This window comes from Silurus aristotelis, assembly GCF_946808225.1.
Source record: "Silurus aristotelis genome assembly, chromosome: 4".
In the NCBI taxonomy this organism is placed as follows: Eukaryota; Metazoa; Chordata; class Actinopteri; order Siluriformes; family Siluridae; genus Silurus; species Silurus aristotelis.
The window spans coordinates 29243418-29268460 of NC_139577.1; the positions used below are offsets into that span (position 1 = coordinate 29243418).

Below are 25043 nucleotides of genomic sequence, written 5' to 3' on the forward strand. Positions count from 1 at the left end.
GACACAACATTATTTTCGGACTCATGTGTAACCCGTCAAAAGAATCCTGTACTATTTGTACAAAACAAAAGGGAAACGAATTTTCACATTTTCATCTAATGGGATTTTAAAGGCACTTTTCCTATATAGGCACTATCCGTATATAACCATATTTGGCTAATTGGTTCAATCAAGCAACACCATCAAGGTGATTAAAAAGCACATGTACAACTATTACACTACCATATTCAATTCAGTTTGATTGGACAATGGACTTTACAGAGCATCCCAAAGCATCTTTACAGAAATAAGTATATTGTGCCATCATTGTCAGTGTTATAGATGATAGATGCTTTTAACTGTCTCATGTACATTACAGCACAGTGAAATCCTTTCTTTGCATATCCCAGCATATTAGAAAGCTGGCTTCACAGCGCTGGGTCAGCCATGATACAGCACCCCTGGAGCAGAGAAAGTTAAGGGCCTTGCTCAATAGCCAAACAGTCTCAACTTGGCAGTGCTGGGTCTTTAACCCCTGACCTTCCAATCAGAAACCATTGAGCTAACACTTCCTTATTTTGAGAATCATCTACTGCCCAAATCAATTCTGGTCAGTGATCTCATTTCACTGATTGAGATAGCAGTTAGTAAATGTGCATCTGCAAATCTAGTACTTTCAGCTAAAAGGGGGTGTTTCTAATAATCTGGCAACTTAAAAGGTCTAAGTAACAACTAAGCAGAAATCTGTCTTATTGTTCAAATCTTGACATTGTAAGAGTCCTTGCACTTTAAGTAGTGCACCTTCTTCCTGTTTTGTGTGTGTTTGTGTGTGTGTGTGTGTGTGTGTGTGTGTGTGTGTGTGTGTGTGTGTGTGTGTGTGTGTGTTCAGAGGTCAAAGCTGACAAGATCATTCCAGTGTGACAGAAGAAACACCGCTCTCAGCAAAACTTTAGATCCGGTGATGGTTTCGAGTTTACGAGTATGATGTCGATGCATCAAAGCAGGTTGTTATTTAACAAAATGTTTAATCGCTGATATGGTGAAAGTTTCTTTAACACAATGTTAATGGAAAGAGTTTTCCATTGGCTTTTTCCAGAACAAACATTGTAAATTATGTCAATCTAGAGGTATAAAATGAGTTTTTGTTGAACTTGTGTTGCAGTTTTAGTGAACTGGGATGTTTGTATGTTGCCATTCCCTCCATTCTCACACATTTACTCACTGCATTATTTCAGAGCTCCCTCATGTCTCTCTCTTCTAGTTATGCTGCATTAACTAGTATTGTCAGAGACCTTATTTGCATTCTGAGCAACCTGTACAGTGTGCTAATTAGATAAAATATAATGATGTATTTGACCTATTATGTAACAATAACAATATCTAATAATGCATGTTTTTCCTCTCTCTCTTTCTCCCTGTTGTCCCCTACAGCTCCATCGAGTTAAACATGCTGACCTCTGAACATTTGAATCCTTGCACATTCTGTGTCAACAAAATGTGTTTTGCTAAATTTTCGGCATGTGTTTAAGCATGTGAGACCGAACAACGTGCGTTTGAGTGTTTACCAGTTTGGGGTTGAACTCCTCAGGCGAACGGCGGCGGTACATGGTCATGAGGGCCTGTGTTGCCGTGGGAACGCTGTTGTCGTTGAGGTTGAACTGGCGCTCGCTCTCACCCTCTGAGCCCAAACTGCTGCGCTGTGGACTGCAGGAGAGCAGACTACTGTGCTGGGAATACACCTGTATACACAAACACACACAAACTGAAGTCATATGGGAGAGATCTGTAACGGTGGCAAACACAACATTCGGCAGATGGATAATTAAAGTCAATGTGGCAAAAGATCTTTTCACATCTTCTAAAGCTTAAGGCAAAAAATCTGCTTAGAAAAACACCAGCATGACCAGCTCCGGATTTAACACAGAGCCCATAATGTATTTCTTTTTTTTTTTTTGCTTGTTTTTGCAGCAATGAAAAATATAATCAAATAAAACAGACCTGTTTTCGAGTCCTTTGATATATTAAAAAAAAAAAAAAAACAGATACGGATAAGGAAGCCAAAAAGCTCAGTGCTCACCTCATCATCTGAGCTGGTGAGGCTGCCTGTGATCTCTCGCTCAAAGTAGATCTTGGAGGAGGTCTGCTGCAAGAAGTCAGAGATCCTCTGCACCAGGAAGTCGCGGTCTTTCAGGTTGGCGAACAGGAAGGTCATTCGGTTCTTGGTGCTGATTGATAGTGGGCTGGGCAACACATTCGAGCTGTCTGCCTTCTCCACAATAGTCACCTGATAGCATTGGATATAATAAGGAATTAAAAAGTAATCAAAGTAAATTTTATTTTATTTTCATATCATAGAATATCCCAGAATTTTCCTCCTAACATTTTATTACATGACAATAAAAAAACTCTCAGGGAGTTTTTCCTTGCTACAGTCACCACTGGCTCGCTCATTAGGAATAATCCTATAAGCACTAACATATAAATGTTATAACCTCTCATTTATTTTAATATAATGTATTATATATTATAAATATCAAATATAATATATCTATGTAAAAGAGGCTTTGGGACAATGTTCATTGTTAAAAGTGCTATACAAATAAGACTTTCTTATGTCAGTGTTCCAATGTCTCTTACAAAAAACTAACACTGGAGTCTTTTAATGTTAAAGAAATTCTCCTTATAGAAACATATACGTAGGACCAATAATTACAACCATCTTTATTTGTTAAAAAAACAGCTCATTGTTAATCTGTGTTTTTTTAGATAAAAAAGGAGCATCCGCCATACAAGTCCCAGTTACTATAGAAACAATTGTGTGTATTTGAGAGATCACATAAATATGAACCGTTGCGTTGCCTTGCGGCTAGAGCTATTGTTTAGAAACGCTGTTGTGTAATTCCTTATAAATCATTCAGATCATATATTTCTAACAGAAAAGAAATAATGCAGTGTATGACTCGAAACAACCAAATAAACAAGCATATGGTGTGCTGACATTTTAGTCTTGAAAACTCTTCCACAGACCGTCACACATTGCCCGTAAAAAAGGAGAAAAACAGCTGTTGATGGCAACCACTACCAGACACTAAGAGATTCTGACAGCTTACCACCTCTGCCTTTTATTCATGACACACTGATCACATTTTTTATTTTTTTTTATTACCACCCACCTGTGCACACACATTCACACACCCACACTAGCGCTTCGCAAAGCGAAAAAACATTTTGTATACAAGCCACTTGTCGGTCTGGCCACTAATAAAAAAGACACTAAACATCTTCTGCAGCAGAGCAAAGATGTCACATGGTTATTATTCTGCTATTATGTAGGACAAGTCTTAGAAAGATTATCAGCTAGAAGTAGGCTCAGGCAGCAGGTAGTAAAACTGGCATACAGCTCACAACAAAGGGAACGTCTAAGATGGTCAAACACATACTACCATACATATATTACCACCCCACACATTATGTACCCTACACATCCATCATTCTATTGATCTATCCACTCACCAATCCATCAACGTGTCCATCTATCAATCCACTCTTCACATCAATTATCCATACATACCCAACCAGCCTATACATCATCCACCTTACAAACCCAACCACTCTACACATTACATACTCATATGATCATCATCCCATACTCATGACTGGACTCATCCGTCCAGTCACCTATCTATCAACCCACCTATCAACCAAACCATTAACCCTTCGACCATCAAATCCACACCATATAGTGTATCATCCTAACATCATCTCTGTGTATCAGCCAATATTGACTGGCGCATGTCAGAAAAATATTAACTATTCTGGTCATACTTTTATAGCTAAGGTTTAAAGCCCTTATTTCTCTGTTCACATTTCAACATACATTTCTAACATAAAAATAATATAACATATTCTAACATATAAAAATCATGATAGGTTATTATACTAGCAATCCTACTTTTTAGAAGTCATCTCATCTTAGTTCTGTTGATAGATAAATTTATGTTCATACAAATTTTGACAGAAATTACATAATATTCAATAAACAAACTGGGCCACTCCTGCTGAGCCGAACGTACCTCTCGGAGTGGGATTATGAGGCTGCACACGGTCTCCTCCTTACTGGTGAAGCAGATGTAGTTGGTGGAGACGAACATTTGTCCCAAGATGTGCATTTTGTTGAACGGTGTCCACAATGTGCAGTCTGTGTGTCCGTCCAGCTTCTCGTCTTTCGGTAGGCGGAACAGCGTCCGGTAGCGTTCACTTTTAGCCCTGGCGTCCAGATCCCTGAAAAGAAAACAGGAGAAATAATATACAACCGTTTTCAAAATGATAAAATGACATTCAAAAATTCAGAAACCAATATTTAAGATTTTTTGTATATAGATTTTTTTCTTCTTGCAAAAGTCAGAGTCAATATTTAATGTTTTACACTTTGCTTTTTTTGTCTTAACAACCTAACCACGAAAGGAAAAAAGAGAGTTTGGTTACCGGAACTTGTTTTATGGGTGTTCCCCATCATTAAACAGAACAATAAATGAATAAAGAAATATGGGTTTACTCTTTACTCAAATGTTGCCAGTTATTTAGACAATATTGGCTGTATTTTTGAGTTATTTTCAGAGGACAGTAAATCTGTACTGCTTTACAAGCTGCACATTGACTTCTCTAAAATAAATCCATGTTTCATGTCTATAGTATTGCCCCTTGAGAATTTACAGTACAGACCAAAAGTTTGGACACACCTTCTCATTCAAAGAGTTTTCTTTATTTTCATGACTATGAAAATTGTAGAGTCACACTGAAGGCATCAAGGGCTATTTGACCAAGAAGGAGAGTGATGGGGAGCTGCGCCAGATGACCTGGCCTCCACAGTCACCGGACCTGAACCCAATCGAGATGGTTTAGGGGTGAGCTGGACCGCAGAGTGAAGGCAAAAGGGCCAACAAGTGCCAAGCATCTCTCAGGGAACTCCTTCAAGACTGTTGGAAGACCATTTCAGGTGACTACCTCTTGAAGCTCATCAAGAGAATGCCAAGAGTGTGCAAAGCAGTAATCAAAGAAAAAGGTGGCTACTTTGAAGAACCTAGAATATGACATATTTCAGTTGTTTCACACTTTTTTGTTATGTATATAATTCCATATATAATTCCACGTGTTCATTCATAGTTTTGATGCCTTCAGTGTGAATCTACAATTTTCATAGTCATGAAAATAAAGAAAACTCTTTGAATGAGAAGGTGTGTCCAAACTTTTGGTCTGTACTGAATATACTGCAATGGTTGCTGAAATGTGAGGGGTGTAGTTACTTTTGTGAGATACTGTATATAATTATAATTTCTAAACTCATTAGAGCTACAACAACTAATCAATAAAATAATAATAATCATTAATAAATTTATGAAATCGGCTGCTGAAGTGACGGGTTAGCGTGACGGCAAGATAACACACCCACCTTTATATTAATATTAATATGAAATATATAGTTTAATGAAGTGCTATTCTGTAAACTGTTTGTTTGTAACTTCGGGACAATCGCACTGGATCTATTCTGTCGTGACCCGCGAGCATCAGGTTGCACAATCAGCTCGCTCGTTTAGGGTCTTATATAGTTAGAATAAGCGAAATGTCCAATACCTGTGTACTCGATTAAACGATTAAGCTATTATTAATCGATTAATTAACCGGGGGTGGGGGGAGAATCGTTTGATTATTCAATTAAAAAAATATCAATATAAAAAAATATATTCACTACCAACCGTAAGTTTCTTTTGACCTTTTCAGAATTTTAGGCATTTCCTGTGTGCTTGCTTAGCAAAAAAATCTGATTTGAGCAATGAGCTTTATAAACCAAGCAACTCTCTATATTGTGAAGATTTACACCACCATCTTTCTGGACTTCATAGCATGCTCGAACACTTATTTTCTTTTATGGAGCCAATTTTTTTAGCACCTTGCTGAGGCGTAAATCTCACCAGAAGCAAGTGAGTCAGAGTAGGATTGCTGTCATGGCTCTCAGCAACACTGCGCTGACAGTCCATAACTACTCAACACCTTTTGCTTTAGCTACACCCAAGTGTTTACATATAAGAGCGTTAACATTGGCTACTAGTGCAAATGTAGATGCTAATTGTGTGTGTTGGGAAGCAGAACAGTTTTCCGATGCACCACTGCATCATTTTCTAATTTATTTCCCCTGGAGGACACACACTATAACCACTAAAACACTCTAGATTCATCTAGCCTAGCTTGCTATCTATATGAGATTAATTATTCAGTATGAACAGTAATGAGGGTGGAATAAAGAATGAGGCGGTTGTTTTTCTGACCTATATATTTGGGTCTGTTTTTTTTTTTTTTTTTTTTTTTATGTATGAAGCAACAGATAACTTGCATTGTAGTGAAAAATCCCAAACAGACATGGTGTTATATATAGTTATACTGCATTCGTGTGAAATGTTCGATTCACATTGGCTTAACATTAGATTTTGAGAATTTTTTTTCTCCCCTCCCCCCACTCCCAAAATGAGTGACCCGATTGGTCAATAGAAAAAAAGATTGCCGTTCCTCTTAGCAATCGTTTAGGGCGCGTTCAGTAGGATTTCAATAAGAGCATTGGTACACTGAAATAATTTATAGTGCATCTGGAAAGTATTTACAGCGCATCACTTTTTTGTTATGTTAAAAAATTTCCATAAAAAAAAAAAAAGCTATAACACAACATGTGGAAAAAGTGAAGGCCTGTGAATTCTTTCTGGATGCTCTGTATGCCTAATATGCCATAATAAACATAATATTTGTGATTTTATTTTTTTTGGTACAAATACTGACCTCTTGAGGGCCGACACTTTCTTAGGTGACTTTCTCTTGAGTTTGGGCAGTGAGCGATCCTGCTCGAAACCCTTGTTGTCCAGGAGTTGGCGCATGGCGATGTTGGCCAGCTGCTCCATGAGCTTGAAGGTCTCGTTGATGTTAAGAAAGACAGAGAAGACATGTTCGCTGCAGCGGGTGCTCACTCGCACCATGTCCGGCAGCAGCAGGGTGGCGTTCTTCTCCAGCTGAGTGATATCAGCCCAGCGAACCAACAGCTTGGCTATGACAGAGGACAGGATCAAAGTAAAGGGTTAATACCAGATCAAGTATAATCTCAGTAGGACTCAGTGATAAACAACATATATTTAAAGCAAAGTGTAGACAAAAGTATTGGGACATCTGAGTTTTCCAGCTATATTTGGTTCTTCCCCAAACTTATAGTCATTAAGTAATAATGCAAAGAGCCCTGAAATTTTTTTTTATATATTTGTCTCAGGCCACTTCGTGCCACTATCTATCCAACCGATATCTAATGTGGATTTTTTTTTACAGCTTTAATATTTCATACATTCATCAAAATTGCAGTAAATAATTGATGCCCAAATGATAAATGCTCAAGGTGGCAGATCTTCCAGTAGTAAATACGCTATATAAACAAAATATTGGGACACCAGATCTTTTTAACTATATGTGGTTCTTCTCCAAACTGTTACCACAAAGCTGGAGGCACACAATAGCATAGGGTGTCTTTGGATGTGGAAGCATTCAATTGATCCTTTCCTCAAACTAGATAATACTCCTGTGCACAAAGTGAGCTCCATGTAGATATTCTTTACATGCTTTGAAGTGGAAGATGTGCTTCTACATTGCTCTGTCTTCAACCCTATTGAACACCTTTGGAATGAATTGAAACCCCAGGCCTCCTCACCTCACCCACATCAGTACCTGACTTTTTACTAACATCCTTGTGACTAAATGAGCACATATCTCCATTAGCACACTCCAAAAATCTAGTGGAACATCTTCCCAGAAGGTTATTATAACAGAAAATTGGGACTAAATGTGGAATGGGATGTTCAAAAAGCACAAATCCTTTGCTCAGGTGTCCACAAAGTTTTGTCATAGTGTATATTATACGCATCCCTATGTACTTTCCCAAACCATTAAAAGCATAATGAGAATAACACCAGGGTTAAGCCGCTCGTGTGCATAATATGCACTTGGATGTACAATTGGTTCCTCGCTCACCTTCCTTGCCCAGCAGATAAGAATAGAAGCAGAGATGGTTGATGCTGAGGTAGAGACAGCCCTGCCTGGGAACTCGGCCTTTCCAGTAGCTGCAGGAGTAATAGTTCACCAGCTTCTCCTCGTCCGGCATCCCGAACAACCTCCGAAACTTAGCCGTGGCTTCCTTAAACTTCTCCGTGTCGTCGTCTTCCTTATTGTCATGATTTTTGTTGTATTCGGCAATGATGCCCTTTAAAGGCGGAAGGGAAAAGGTAAAGTGAAAAACAAACAACAAAACAAAGAACAAACCAGTCGGAGTTCATAAAAGCTGCAAATGTCAGCTTGTTAAACAGCGAATAACCAACAAGGATAAATATATAAACATTGTATAACAGGATAATGCTGCAAGACTACATCCCTTTTTGGCACCCATTCCCTTTGAGTAACACTTGTGAAGAACACCATACATGACACACAGTGTCTCTTATTCTTCTTTCATGTTTGTTGTCCCTGGTTGGCACAATAAACACCTCAGGTTATGTCTTCTTGTATCACGCTTTGTCTATCTGTTCTTTGTGTATCTGTTTGCACTGTAAGTAAATTTTGCACTTGCATCTGCTTCCCCTTCATGACAGCTTCATGGCAGATGTGGGAACAGTAGTTTTGGGAGATGCTGTCCTATTACATAATCCTGTCAGTTATAACAACACAACACAACACAACACAATGCCGTTGCATTAGTAAAAGGGATTGGAACGGAACAAATATAAAAGTATTGTGTGGAAGAATTTTGCACGTGAAAAGAATGTGTGTAAAGCAAAGAGTTCTACATTTCTAGACAGAGCAGAAAAAAAATAACTAATCAAGCCAATATTTCAAGTGACCCCATTTTTTCTTAAAAATAAAATAAAATAAAAAAACTAAAATTATGTTTGTTTTGCATCTAAAAGATCCTGTCACAGTTCTTCTGGAAACTTACAGCCAACCTCCATTAGGGCTTGTTCCGAAATGTACTCTAATACAATATATATTTTATTTTATAAATATTTGTAATTTAAACTTTTATACATTTGATCAAAACTGTGATGCCTACAATTTTTTGTGTATATAGATACATGGCTGTACATGAAAATGTAAAGTAATGTACTTAATCATATACCATGTTTAATTTGCATGCTTTTGGGTGATTTTCTTCGGTTTCTAAAATTCTTAATATAGACCGTTATACTGACTGCTATTTCCTACCTAATATAAACCTTTCCTTTAAAACCTTTCTGAGAAGGAGAAACAAGAAGCATGAAAAGATACCACATTTATAATTACATATACAATATACAGCCTTCAGACAGAATCCAAATCCAAATCCATATTTAAAAGCTATTAAAACCAAACATTACTATATTATTATTGCTTATGAACCTCTTGCAATTCTTATTATGAATATTGCTTTTTATAAAAAAAATGATTAATTTTAGAACCCTCATGCATGGATTAAATACAATAAAAGAAATGTATTTTAAATTGTCCGTATAATTTTACTGAATATAAACTGACACTATTTTTTCTATATGAAGGAATTCTTCTTCTTGCTTCTTATTCTTATATTGTTTGTAGAATTTTGAGGAAAATAATTAATTTAATTAATTTTGGCTGTAACATAACAAAATGTGGAAAAAGTAAAGCAATGTGAATACTTTTTGTGTGCACTGTAACTTGGAAAGTGGCACATTTGTTGAGCAGTATTGGATCAAATAGGATTAAAGTACACAACACTTAATATTTGGCAACCCACCATATTACTGCTTCTTTCAGTTATTTGCTTTGAGAAGTTTCTCTTTTCAGTCTCCTGGAAATGCTGCTTAACAGTTAACATTCGGTGATTGACTTTTATGAATATAACCTTCCACTTGTTCCCCCTGATAAAGCTATTGTGTCACTGTGTCAATGTGTTTTGAGTCATATTCTTGTTACATGATTAAGTCCCTTCCAATTTAACTGGAGGACTTTCTCTGTAAACTGTGAGCCTGAATCGTCTGAATTCCTTTAAATGCATTTTTCTACTACCATCATGAGTTAAATGACTTACGCTAATCAACAATATAAATTAGTGAGGACGTTCCAGAAGCAGCCAAGTAAGCCCTAGCCATTAAACAACCTCCATCATGCTTGACTGATAAGCTCATATGTTTTGGATCATGAGCAGATCCTTTCTTTCTCCACACTTTGGTACATCCATCACTTTGATAAAGGTCAGTCTTGGCATCATTACATAGTGGCTCATCTCTGTATTTATTAGCAAATCCCATTCTATCCTTCAATTTCTTAGAACTGATAAGATGTTTGCATCTTGTAGTATGGGCTCTATATTTTTTAACTCTTCTTTGAATAGTGGATTGTGATACCTTCACTTCTGTTTCCTGTACTCTACAGGAGCTCAACAAATCAGGAGATCTTACAGTTCAGACAACTGTAAGATCTATAGTCTGTTATTTTATTGACTCAGTTTGTTCTCATTAGCATTAGAATTATTACACCTAGCATAAAGCCTCACTTGGCTATTAAAGTGCTAAGGCAGTAAATTAATACAATAATGAGCTCACAAGCTATTTCAGAATCACACAGACAGGGTCAGGAATAACTAGGTAAAATGTATATAAATGTGTGTGTGTGTGTGTGTGTGTGTGTGTGTGTGTGTGTGTGTGTGTGTGTGTGTGTGTGTGTGTGTGTGTGTGTGTGTGTGTGTGTGTGTGTGTGTGTGTGTGTGTGTGTGTGCATGTTACCTGAATCTTGCCCTTGACAAAAGTAGTGATGTCATTCTCATTCTCAAATATAGACAGCGTCTGAAGGAGGTTGTGTTCAAGCCACTCCCAGTGTTCAGTAATCTCTCTACGGGAGCTTCCTGTAAAACACATATGATCCCTTCAGCCACCACAATGACAATGACAAAAAGTCTTTTGGAGGATAATAATAAAAATAATACTAATACTACTACTACTAATAATAATAATAATAATAATAATGAATATTATGCAAATAGCATAATGTATTTTGCCCACTTCTAACTTTATGACATCACCATGAACCCATGGGCAGGGAAAAAATACATCAGCAAATAAGCCAAAATGAATAAAATCCATTTCCAGCCATAAAGTTCTTTAAAAAAAAAACTGTGCAATGTTTCATTCTGTTGCATTAACTGTTAAATCCTGGTGCAATTAAAGATAAATCTAAATATGATGTTTTTATTAACAGCAGAAAAATGTATGACCTGCATAAATTCATTCCAGTTAAATACTAATCGTACCAGAGCTTGTGACCTTTTATAGCATAACTTCTCACCACTTTCTACTAAATATAATACTGTTAATGCCTGATCATTTTCGCCTCTATAACCACTGAACTGACAATTAATAAATATCTGAATAACAGAACTTCCTGTTGTATGACAAATCGTGTTTTTTGGCAACATTTATAGCAGATTTCAGTACCAATGCTCCCTAACGATCAGAGGCAAAGCTGTAACTGTTTTTAGGAAGAACAACTGTTTGCTTTACTGTAAGTGATAACGGAAACTAGCACCTTGTCACTGATTATTATCCGATTACATTTACATGTATATTCTGCAGACGCCCCTATCCAGAATGACTCAGAAAAGTCACTAGCATTAAACACATTCTCATACTAGTTTAATAGGTCACAAACTAAGAATAAAATTGATCTAAAACTCTATTTTGTGGAAATATAGTAGTGCCAATTTACAGTACTTCGTAAAGAGGTAGGCCTTGGTTTGAAAACTGCTAATGAAAGATTATTTCACCACTTTATTACTAGAATAGAGCAAAGTCTTCCTTGAACCCTGTGAGATGGTAGGATGAGTTGAGCAGTGTTTGAAGTGAATGGTGGTAAATTACAGGTGAGATAAATACTGTAAGGTAAACAAGTGTTGGTCCATTATAGTTTTTATTATTATTATTATTATTATTAGTAGTAGTAGTAGTAGTAGTAGTATTGTTATTATTATTATTATTATTATTATTATTATTATTATTATTATTGTTGTTGTTATTTCTTTCACCTGAAGTTTTTTTATTATGAGAGTTATGGTAAGAGCAGAATTTTGGAGCTTGGTGCATGTCAACAAGAAGTTCTAATCCATAGATAAGACATTTAATATTCTCTTTTGCACTTCACAATGCAGCATGGAAAGAACTTTATTCACAACATGCTATTAATGAGACTGAAGGTAATTTGTAGGCTTAAAAATCCAAAATCCAAAATGCACTGAGCCAAATCACAGCCCTTGGCTTTATCTGAGTTTTTTTTTGCTGCAGGTTACATAAGGTTCATAATGTGTCTGTTGTGTTCTGTTTTATTTCCTTTTTTCCCTACATGACATGCACTTGAGGAAAAATCCAAGAGCAGAGCTGAGAATCCGAGGGTTATCGGTTTTGCTCCAATGATCCAACGATTAATGATCGGCTCTATAGCTTTCAGAAGTCTTAACCTGACTGGCTTCTTGTTACTCCAACAGCATCATACCCTTTAAAATTCCAACAATCATATCACAAGTTCAGACATTGCTCAGCTATACTCACTTTTGCAGACCTTTCTCTTTATGTAATGTTCTGTTTTCTATTACAGAAAAATGTAGGACACTGTGTATACCAACGTCAGCAAGAATAATTCATTTTCTACAATGAGAATTATTGTAGTGATTACACCAATTTCTCCTGGATGCACATACAGATGTTTATTGCTGATATATTGTAATGATAACAAAAAATTGTGTCCAAGAATGCCATTTGAATGTTACTATAGAGTAAATTGCGGAGAAAAAAAAATCTCGCATGCATTCATATGTGGAAAACAAAGTCATGTTTCATTCTTTAGATGTTTCCTGACTGCAGTCATGTCCTACTTTCAGACCGCAGCCTGACTGCATGTACAGTACACATTTTACGAATGTTATATGAATATACACCAAACAGGCATAACATTATGATATTATAATATTAAGAATGGTGAGTGAATAACACTTATTATCTCTTCATCATGGCACCTGTTAGTGGGTGGGATATCAGCAGGCAGCAAGTGAACATTTTATCCTCAAAGTTGACGTGTTAGAAGCAGGAAAAATGGGCAAGCGTAAGGATTATTGTGAGTTTGACGAGGGCCAAACTGTGATGTCTAGACGACTGGGTCAGAGCATCTCCAAAACTGCAGCTCTGGTGGGATGTTCCTGGTCTGCAGTGGTCAGTATCTATCAAAAGTGGTCCAAGGAAGGAACAGTGGTGAACTGGCGAAAGGGTCGTGGGCAGCCATGGATCATTGATGCACGTGGGGAGCGAAGGCTGGCCAGTGTGGTCCGATCCAACAGGCGAGCTTCTGTAGCTCAAACTGCTAAAAGCCGTTTATGCTGTTGATGCTCGACAGGTCAGGACTGTTTTAGCAGTAAAAGATGGACCAACAAATATTGGAAAAGGTGGTCATAATGTTATGCCTGATTGGTGGCCATAAAGTTATGCCTGGTCAGTGTATATTATGTAAACTATGTGTAAACAAACTATTTCTGTTGCTGTGTTAGCTATCCAAATCTGCTCCAACTCAGTGAAAAAAGTCTGCAAGGGTTCAGCCAATGTATGAGCATTGCTTTCTAATAAATACAATACAGAATAATGTAGACGGAGCCAAAAGGATTTCAGGCTAAGCTCAGTAAAGAAGTGAAAGCTCTAAAGTGTGCCAGTGAGTAGATCCCACCATGCAGCTTTCCTCAAACCACATTAGAGCTAAAAGGAGTGAACACAATCTCTCCCGAGGGGCTTGCAGGTCTTTCCATCTCAAAGGAAATGAAGACGCACGCCCATACAACAGACTACACTGCTCTTTGACATCTTGTTGCCATTTGACATTCAGCCTGTCACATTATTCACCTACTGTATAAGACCATTCGACTATGTTTCATACGACAGCATTAATAGTGGTTCTAAGAGACTGGAAAGAGAAGCATTGAGAACCATCAGGCTCAGCTAGCATAAGTGCCCAGGCCTAATTCAATTAAGCACGCCTAGATGCACTATTCTTAAAAGCCTGCAGCTAATCAATAGTGCACTGGTTGTAGTGTACACTGAAGCACACAACAGCAAAGTTAAGACCCTGAGCAAAGCTGGCTGAGATCATACACAGACACAAAACTGTCTGAGATCATGCACATAATTCCACCGCCTGCATCTAAACACCATCTAAAGGGGAGGAGGATGAGGATAATTTACTTCTGAGCTTTCGACTTCCCCTTTAAGCCCAGTGGAGCATGAGGTAATGCTTGGCATTCGGAGGCCAGCGGAGAACAAGGGGCAAGATGTGGGAAAATATTCTGGATCCAGGGGTGAGCGCAGGGTAGGAAGTACAGTGATTTACCGTGAGCAATGGTCCAGTATACCAGCGAGTCAGGGGTCTGATAAAGGATCCTGTACGGAGCCACGCGTGCACTGGAGTCCAGCATGACGTCCAGAGTCCCCACTAGCAAACCTGAGAACAAAAATAGTTCGGAATTCAGAAATAAATAGCACGTAGCACTGTATCTAGAGTGCTTAGTAGTTGTAATATTATAGATTAAAGTTCTCCAATTTTCCAGTACCAGTAAACACATGATGTAACAGTGCATGTTCTAATCTAATAACACTGATTAACACTGATTAACATGATTATTACAACAATGAGGTGAATGGATGTTGAAATATAGCTTTTACAAACTGTAAAAAAAATTTTTTTAATGCTTCATCTTTAAATTTAATATATTTAAAATAAATGTCATATACAGTAGATCACACTGAATATAAAACAGAAATATAAAAGAGAAAAGTGTAGAACAAAACATATACTAAAACATTAAGTTAGAACAGGACAGAGTAAGAAAACAACACAATAGAATAAATTAGTCTGGAAGCATGTCATCCTTGTACCCTGTGAGATGGTAGGGTGAGTTGAGCAGGGTTTGAAGATAATGGTGGTAAATTACAGGATGAGATAAATACTGTGAGGTAGACAAGTGTTGGTCCATTTTTGTAGCCAAGTGTTGTTTTATTTGTTAGTTTATTTTGCTATATTCTTGCATTGATTTATTATTATTATTATTATTATTATTATTATTATTATTATTATTATTATTATTATTATTATTATTATTATTATGATTATTTTGTTATTTCTTTCACCTGAAGTAGGAATATTATGAGAGTTGGTAATAAGAGAAGAATTTTAGAGTTCTCATCCATAGATAAGCCATTTAATATTCTACTTTGCACTTCACAATGCAGCATGGAAAGAACTTTATTCATAACAGGCTATTAATGAGACTGAAGGTAATTTGTAGGCTTAAAAATCCAAAATCCAAAATGCACCAAACCAAATCACAGCCCTCGGCTTAATCTGTGGGGGTTTTTTTGCTGCAGGTTACATAAGGTTCATAATGTGTCTGTTGTGTTCTCTTTTATTTTCTTTTATCCAACATGACATGCACTTGAGGTAGTATCTTGGTGCAGATCATAGAATAGAATAGAATAGAAAAGAATAGAATAGAATAGAATAGAATAGAACTGAATTGAATATTGAGAATTGGCATAAACTATAATGCCGGAAAAAAAAATTAACAGCAAAATCATTCTACAAGTACAAAGAAAATTATTATTCAATGTGACAGATTAGAGGAAAACAGAATTGTGTTTGGGGAGTGGTGGCTCCAGCGGTTAAGGCGCTGGGTTGCCGATCGGAAGGTCTGGGGTTCAAGCCCCGGTATCGCCAAGCTGCCACTCTTGGGCCCTTGAGCAAGGCCCTTAACCCTCTATGCTCTGGAGGTCCCTTACGAGGGAAATATCAAGGTCCGTGACGTCGGAGTGACGTGGGGCCGCCTTCCCGTGGGCTCACCACCTGCAGGAGGGACCGTAAGGGACGGTGCTGTGAGGATTGGGCAGCAGTCGAAGGCGGGGGCCTGCTTAGACTGCTGCCCCCGCGACCCGAATTACGGATAAGCGGGAGAAAATGGATGGATGGATGGATGGAAGAATTGTGTTTGAATAGAAACATTACCACAGAATAGAATAGAATACAATCAAATAAAATAGAAAAGACTAGAGTTTGTTAGAATTTAAGAGCGCTGTAGAACTGAATAGAATGGCGTGTAGAACGGCATTGTGCAAGTACAATAGAATTATTAATAGTTACACCAAACTATTAACACTAGAATATTATTAACATAGAATAGAATAGAATAGAATAGAATAGAATAGAATAGAATAGAATACTGAACAGTAGCATAAAATATAATGCTGTAAAAGAAATAGAACAGCTTTATCATTGTTACAAAGTACAAAGGAAATTATTATTCAACAAGGCAGAATAGAAGAAGACAAAATAGTGTTTAAATAGAAAAAAGGTCACAGAATAGAATAGAATAGAATAATGTATAGTCTGTTAAAACATAATAGAGTGTATCAAAATAGAAATTAATAAAATGGGATGTAGAACGACATTATACAGGCACAATAAAATTATATTTAAAACTATAAAACTGGATATTGCAGAATAGAATAGAATAGAATAGAATAGAATAGAATAGAATAGAATAGAATAGAATAGGAGCATATACTGTATCATAATATCCAAATTAAACTACATACGTTTTATAATACTACCCGGTTTCTAAATAGGTCATTGGCTCATCACACACAAACCAGTTCTGCAAATAATGATATAAATCTAGCACAGAATAGCAGCCATAGACCTGTCCATAAACACACAATGAGTTTTTACAGAGACAGAGCTCCGACTGCAGTCTGTGCGAGTGCACAGGATTAGTGCTGAAATAGTACAAATGAAGGAGTGCCGTTGTTGTTGTTTTTTTTTTATTTTATCAGCTTATCTGTTACTGATGTTCAGCACTTCACCAAGTGTGTGAGCGTGTGCTCTGGCGGCGCTAGAGGTTGATGGAGGTTGATTTTTCCAGGATAACCGATTCCGAAACGTGATTGCCCTGGATAAGGTGCTTTCACTTAATCTGGAGGTGTGCGCATAAACAGTGCTAAGACGCCTGCCTGATGGGAACATTGCAAACAGAAGCTAGCAGGAGTCAGGTCCTTGTAATCCAGGTGTCACGTGTAATCTAGGTCCAGCATCCTGGTAAATTCCCGTGCAGAAGAGTTTTGTTGTGTTTGTACTAGTGTGGTTTTCTAAGGACCGTGTTATAGAACATCTTTTCTGTCATGGTTTCTGGGTAGGAACCTTATACAACATTTAAGAACATTTTTTAAGCCCAAACCTTCTTAAAAAAAATGATTAACTGGAATTAATGACTTTTTTATAACATTTTATAATATGCTCAAGTCATGGGGATATTGATATTTCCACTCAATCACTTCTTCATAACTCCTGGTTTGTCAAGCTCCGTACAGGGTAGCCAGGTGCCTGCTTGAGAGATACTATCTCCCAGGACTGGCTCCAATAGTATATCCTGGTAATCCAAATTTAGGCAGGGAACACTTGAGCTTCTTAAAAAAAATGATTAACTGGAATTAATGACTTTTTTATAACATTTTATAATATGCTCAAGTCATGGGGATATTGATATTTCCACTCAATCACTTCTTCATAACTCCTGGTTTGTCAAGCTCCGTACAGGGTAGCCAGGTGCCTGCTTGAGAGATACTATCTCCCAGGACTGGCTCCAATAGTATATCCTGGTAATCCAAATTTAGGCAGGGAACACTTGAGCTTTTTACTTATCATATAGATCTTTAGGAATGTTCTCATCTGACCTTTCTCAAGGTTAACATAGCCTGAGGTTCTGCAAAAAAAACACAAACTGCTTCACCATGACATATTCTTTGTAATCAGTAAAAGGCTGTACTATCTCAGGTATTTGTTTGGTTCACCCTGGCCGTGACCAAGATATACAATTATTAATATATATTTTTTTAAATGCTATTTTTTTTTTGCATTATTACACTGCATAATATTACACTATATAGCTAAAAGTAAATAAACACCACACCCATATCTTGGGCATTTATGTGCAATCATCTCGGGGCAATAATAATAATTAATTAACAATAATACTAATTACATAACAATAATATCAATAATAATGTGCAATATCTACTGTATACACAATAACAATTATTGTAGTCTGACTTTTCTGCCATCTGTTTTCACTGCTGCTACAAATTTCATTTCACTTAATACATAACTTATGTATATTTATTTAAATGTTGTTGTTTTTTTTCTTTTTGTGAGGATCTACTCGACCTACCTATAGCCTGCTATATCCATGTAATCTTATGACCAGTGATTGCACAAGTCTAAGAAAAATTATATATACATGAGCATTATCAAATGTCCATTACATACAGTACTTACAGGTTTGATCATAAATCTGTGTTTGTGTTATTAGGAAACTGTATGGGTGCATGTTTGGTTGGACATTTAAAAAAAAAAGTGTTAGTTTCTGTCTCTGTTAGCCCATGTGTTTCTATGAATGTCTATGTAGGTGAATACTTTCACACCTAGTGATGTGTAATGGTTTTACACTACATACCAAACAACGGGCCGCCCAAGAGGACAATATGTGCATTTTATGACACACTGTATGTTAAAAGGAAGCTCAAAAAGGAGGGTGTGTTTTAAAAAAAAAAACAGGGTGTCAAGTCAGGTTTATTTCTATAGCGCTTTTCACAACAGAAATGATCTCAAAGCAGCTTTACAGAATTTAGTGTGTATTTATCCCTGATGAGCAGCCGTGGCGACTGTGGCAAGGAAAAACTCCCTTAGATGTTATGAGGAAGAAACCTTAAGAGGAACCAGACTCAAAAGGTGAACCCATCCTCATTTGGGTGATATCAAGAGTGCGAAGTGTGGTATGAGTAGAAAAGTTTATAAAGCTCTTTACGTTTGCAAGTATTTACTCTGTTCTAAACAAAAACATTAATGCATTAGGAATGAGATTCAGCCCGAGGGCAGAAAGACTAGCTCTCTCTCGAGTAAATTTCCAACAATGTCGCTGCGTATTTATTTCTCTTTTCCCTTTTTAATTGTTCTCTGTTCTCCACTATCAGTCTCTCACATTTAATTATTAAGCCCTGGAACACAAAATACGTCCTCGCTAAGGAGACAGGGCGAAAAAAAAGATCAAACATCAAAATACTGAACCAATTAACCAGATCATAATTTTTCCCAAAGATGTACACTTGTAAGTATAAATTTAAGTTCCTCTTTTAGTGTCATTTTATACTTTATACGATGTGTTTTTTTTTCCAGATCTTATCCGCCTGATAACAAAAGCATTCATGTGCTGATAGCATCACTGAACCCTCATCATGTGATGGTTGGCACAGACTGAGCGCTACAGGAATAATTCTAATACAGGATTTATACTGATGAAACAGAGTAAAAATAGTATAACAAAACACAGTACAGGGTTTGTTTCTCAACACAGCGTCAAAATATTTACTGATCATTGTATAAAAGGGGATATGTAAACAGATCATGGGAGAAAGAAAGTACAAAGATTCTTGAGGTAACTTGATATACAGCCAGTAAACCTGTTCATCTTGCTCAGCCACCTCCTCATTCAAGACTCACTACGCTCGGCATTTCACAAATCCTTACCACATGTACACAAAACCTTAAAATTACTTTCCAAACCCAGTCATCTGCATCCAGAAATACATCAATTAAAAAAAAAATCCTTTCACCTCAGAAAGATCACCTGTTTCATTGATTTTGGTTACTTGACAGTTTTCACCCTTTAGCGATTTCTTATAAAACAAGACTGTACATGCACGTGCTTTCTTCAAGACATGTGACGCTCGTTTCCATATCTTGTAGGAATAACAAACGAAAAAAAAAACAACACAGGATGCTCAATTGCAGGGTTATGATTTACTATACTTTGGAGGATCATATTCAAATTTTAAATGTTTTACCCTAAAGATAATCAAATATCATCACTTTTTTTGTTCTATACATCAGCCTACACTATTTGTATTCATAATCGGTATTTGTGATTGCTAAGTGATTAGCTAGCTAGCAAAGGCTACTAGTCTACCTGAGAAACGACCGTCAATGATAAATCTTCTGTCAAACACAATAAAAAAGTATTTGATTCTTTTTATAAAATCTGGATATTCCTCCAAAATTCCTATTCTAAAAAAAAATGACATGGCGTGCTAATGTCAAAGAAAAACTGCCAAATAATGGACACTTCCTGATGCCTTGGTTTTCTGTAAAATGGTGTATTTTCTGTAAAATGGTGTATTTCAAGCTACACTTATAATAAAAAATAGAAACCTAGCATAAAGATATATAGAGGCCATCACAAATTACATAATACTGTATTCAATAATAAATATACTGCACTGGCATTACTATTACAGTGTCAGTTCTGTTCAGTACAGTGACACACTGTAGGATGCCACTAAGATAGAGACAAACTAGCCTGGCTCTCTTTTGTTGACTTCCAATGCAATTTTATATGGTCAATTAACATAACAGTCACAAGCACAGACTGGGGTTTACAGTATTCAAAACACCTGGCAAGAATTACAGCTAGTCGTTGACTCGGTCTGGAAAAGCCTTTAAAAGGCACACTGTCATAAATGAATCTGACCATAAATGTGGACTCCTCCCGGCCATATGATGCTTTTGGTTCCTTCTTTCATCAACTGTTCAGGGTGAGCTTACCTCACTTGCTTAAAAGGAACAGGACGCATCACATGATGTTTTGAGGATAGAGATGTAGGCAAGGTCATTACCGGGAACGTATTGTCTTGAGTTACAAACCAATCTACTGTTCTTTTCAATGTTGGAAACCACAGACCAGGCTTTCAGCAGAACAATCATTTCTCTCATTGTCATTCTTTCTAACTGTAGTCCGCTTTAAGCTTTTTGCTCCCATTGCTGTTCTTTGGCAAAAGCTTAAAATCAATACAGTCTCGATTAACCTGAACCTAAGAGTCTGTATTGGAAAGCTACTGCCTGGATACTTACTTCACCACAACACAGAAACTAGCACTGTTCCTCTTTAAGAGTTTCTACTGCTTATTTGTCACATGGTCCTAAAGACAAAAGAGTTGTGACTTAAGTGAACAAAGATCTGATTGAAATCTGCAGAGGCCACAAGACCTCTAAGGAGATATTTGACTGTTTAGCACCTAGGGTTTCTTCAATACCGTTTACCTATGATTTTCACAGGGAAACGTGAATCTGACACTGTGAAAAAAACAACAACGCAAATGTCCTGTTTGAAGTCACCCACCTTTCAATTGAGCTACTTTTAGATTGAGCATCACTGGCTATGGTAGTTAATGCCACAAGCTCAGGTTTGATCTGCGCACAATCCCTGCCTTGGTTCAAATCCAGATGCCAAATAGTGTGCACAGGCCATGTGCCTCTGGAGCCTTGGCCCTTTCACAAGCTTCCCCAACCTCCTCTGGGCTCAGGCTGCAGGGAGTGCAGGACCCGTGTGCCAGGCTCTCTGCCTTCCCTTTCAAGCGCCAACTGGCACATCACACTCATGCATTTACATAACAGTGACATCATTACCAACCACGAGCGCATGCTCCGCTCTTTCAACCAACATTCCTCCCCTCACAAAGCCCACCAGACGTTTTCCTGAAGATTAGCAAATTTGCTGTGGGGAAATAGGCAGCTTCTCAGCACATGTGCTTTCTTTAACTACAAAAACAACCCAGGCATATGACAGGTGTGCTGTTCACATGGCTTCAACAAAAACACAGTAATTGGACACCCAGTGGGACGAAGCTGGGCTAAACCTGACAGATTATTATTATAAATGTTCATGCACATGAGAGTTCAGAAGGTGGGGTCACTAAAAAGATTGTTGGGAACTAATTAAATGCTAATTACATTCAATTAAGAAATCTATTCTTTCTCTGAAATATCTGTTTTCATAGGCAAAACACATAGGCAAGTGATTAACCAGCGCATATACAATATTCACTGTTGATTTGCAGAAATATTAATTAAACAAAAATGTATTTGCATCCATTTATTTATCTTTCAGAGTTGCAATCTCTTGGTTGGGGTTGCAGTGGATCCAAAGCCTATCCTGGGAATATTGCCTATGTGAGACACCAGTTCATGCAGGGCTTTACACACACAAGCCCATTCACACATTATTCACACACCAGTTCAAATACCCATTCACACACCTTGGGGCAATTTAAAATCAGGATCCAACAAGGGTCATGGAGCTGTGATGTGGCAATACAAGCCATTTTGCCATTAAAAGATTGTTAGATAAATAATAATAAGGACTACCAAGCAGTATATCTCATTTTTGATAAACTCACATTAACACACGAGTAGAATTATGCGAACAATCCATTCTTCAGATGTTTTTCCCCTCTGAATGTTTATTCCATTCCACCAAATAAGCCCAAAATCAAACCTGAATACCAACTCAGGTAAGAGCATGGAAACGCTTTTAATAACATTTGCTTGAAAGGCTTATAAATAAAATTGGTTACTTTGACAAATATATTCAGTGATTTAGTTTTTTCTCATGTTTGAACACTGAAGGATGATGAGTTCGCTCATCAGTTAGGACTCAATTTCAAACCGTAATATCACCAAGCTGTCAACCCTTGAGCAAAGCCCTCACGTGCTTAGCTCAATTGCCGTCACGATATTTGGATCAAAGCTCCTTTCAAGTGAGTAAAAGTAAAAATGTGAATGAATTACTGAAATAATTTATTAAAAAAATTCATTTAAACGTTCCCCTCACCCCGTAATTGCTTTAGAGGACTTCAACATTCACTGCACCATGTCTCAACTCAAAAGATTAAAGTATGACCAGGCTTCAATTGAGCAACCACAAAGGCTTGTGAGACAAAGCCCTGGCCTGACTCTGGACAATGATAAGGAAACTCAGGTAAGCATGTCAGCCTCTTAACTTTTGTAATCCATGTTGGCTTTTCTGAATGCTGTATCAAACTCACTTCATTAATTTGATAATTCTCTTTCTTGTACAGTAAATTAGAGTAGCTTTTTGGGTTTTGGAGGAAGCACCCAACCCCCACATACACACATGTTGTTTGTGTGCTGTGTTTGTATTGTCTGTCTGAAAACCAGTAAGAATCCCAACATGCTCGTTGGCCAGTAAAGCTATTTACTGTAATAAAAATGCTAAAAACGTCCACCACACATAAATAAATAATCAGTAAATAGCCATAAATTTGAGATTAGCTCACTTAAGTCCAGTCAAGATACACTGTTTGAGCAGTGAAGACACACACACACACACACACACACACACACACACAAACACACACACACACACACACACACACACACACACACACACACACACACACACACACACACACACACACACACACAGATAACTAAGGCAATGATTCAGCAGGAACGTTTTGCTCTGTGTCTGTCTGCACATACTGCCAGTGACTTAAAAAAACTAGCCTTACCAAAACATCACATATCTAATGAGTCACAAAGATGTACCAGATTCTATAATGAGAAAAATATACTTTGTGATTTTTGAGGAAAAAAAGTATTTTCACAGACGCGTCAAGACGCGTCAAGCTTCATCTAAAACTAACCAACACCTTTTTTGGTGGTTAGCAATCATCAGTTCACAAGCTAATCACCTGACACAATGATTTAAAGAAATGTTTCCCAATTCTAAACACTTCCCATCTTTACACACCCGCTGACTATTTTATTTCTTTGTTATTCTCAGTTGTGACACACATGATTGAACCCGAGCTCACTTACAAAGCCTGAGGTTGATTTGAGGATGGAAAACGGAGGAGGGTAAATCCCACCATGCACTGCTGAGTACGTCAGGATAAGGATTGGGCAACACTGGGAAAATTTAGATTGCATTTGTTTGTACTAAGAAATTAAAGCCTGTGTAGTTTTACAGTTATGTAACCTATATACGTTTACAGAGAATTCATGAGATTGCCAATACATTTTTCAGAATTACAGATCAATCTTTTATCGTCGTGCAACAGAAAAAGCCTAAAAGCCTTGTATTCTGTTTTCAAAAATAGTATCACCCTACATTTATATAAATATGCTTAATAACATAATACTATATGGACCTATTTGAGGAAAAAGCATTCTTTGAGGCCTTTATTGGACTGTAAAATTTGGAAAACCTTGACGTCTCAATATACTGATTGTTTAGGAAACCCTAAATTATTCTTGGAAGTACCCTACAACAGACAGGTTCACATAATTACGTTTTTAAATACAACTGCTTAGAAAAGCTAGAACCCCTAAGCACCACTGGAGCCCTACAGGAACCCTCTATTCTTATAAATGGCATTAAAAAAAAGAGTACCGGTATGTGGTTTTTAGAAGGAGTGACTATGAATTTTTGGAAAAAAAAAGCTTCCAACCCCTGGGCCAGAGGGACATTTGAGAATCCTTACAAGGATCTATATTTAACTGTATTTTGGATTATCCATACTTTCATGAGCAAAATGTCTTTATCTAGTAAACCCAGGACTTCGCACAAAGCTTCTACACCGAATCCTACAGTTTTCCATTTTTTAGTCAAAGAGTATAGGAATATGTCATCCTAGACAGCTGCAGTCCTAAATATACACTTGCTTTCATATAAACATTTCTGAGATTTCCCAAGAACCATTACCAACAGAACCTTTATGAAACCAGAGTGACTTTAGAACGGTTTACTCTAAAGCATGCACCGTTTTAAACCCTCTTTTTGAACAGGATATAGAATATTTTCCAACACTACATTGAGAGGTTCTACATAGATAAGATAAGTTATCTGCTTTCAGGAACAAAGCGCCATCAATTCTCAAGAGGTTCTAGATTTACCCTTACCTCAGGATGTCTCACCTACACATTTAGAGCATAAAAGGCTTCATCTAGCAAATCTGTCATTCTGCACTGTTCTTTCAGTTTTCTCCTCTGCCACCGAACCCAACAGTGTTTCACATCTAACCTTATTAGGAAACTAGGAATTC

The 25043-nt window shown here is 37.2% G+C and overlaps 2 protein-coding genes across 3 annotated transcripts in view; both read right to left on the minus strand.

Moving 5' to 3' along the window:
• The window catches only part of inpp4b (inositol polyphosphate-4-phosphatase type II B), a 765675-nt gene that overhangs the window by 399619 nt on the left and 341013 nt on the right, over positions 1-25043 (minus strand). The gene's annotated exons all lie outside the window — the stretch shown is intronic.
• The window catches only part of tbc1d9 (TBC1 domain family, member 9 (with GRAM domain)), a 42357-nt gene that overhangs the window by 15959 nt on the left and 1355 nt on the right, over positions 1-25043 (minus strand). The window contains exons 3-9 of the mRNA XM_083538603.1: positions 14428-14538; positions 10794-10912; positions 8035-8263; positions 6805-7066; positions 4053-4260; positions 2057-2263; positions 1545-1718 (exon numbers count right to left, since the gene is read on the minus strand). Coding sequence (XP_083394729.1) covers positions 1545-1718; positions 2057-2263; positions 4053-4260; positions 6805-7066; positions 8035-8263; positions 10794-10912; positions 14428-14538 — 1310 coding nt within the window. The remainder of the gene's footprint in view (positions 1-1544; positions 1719-2056; positions 2264-4052; positions 4261-6804; positions 7067-8034; positions 8264-10793; positions 10913-14427; positions 14539-25043) is intronic.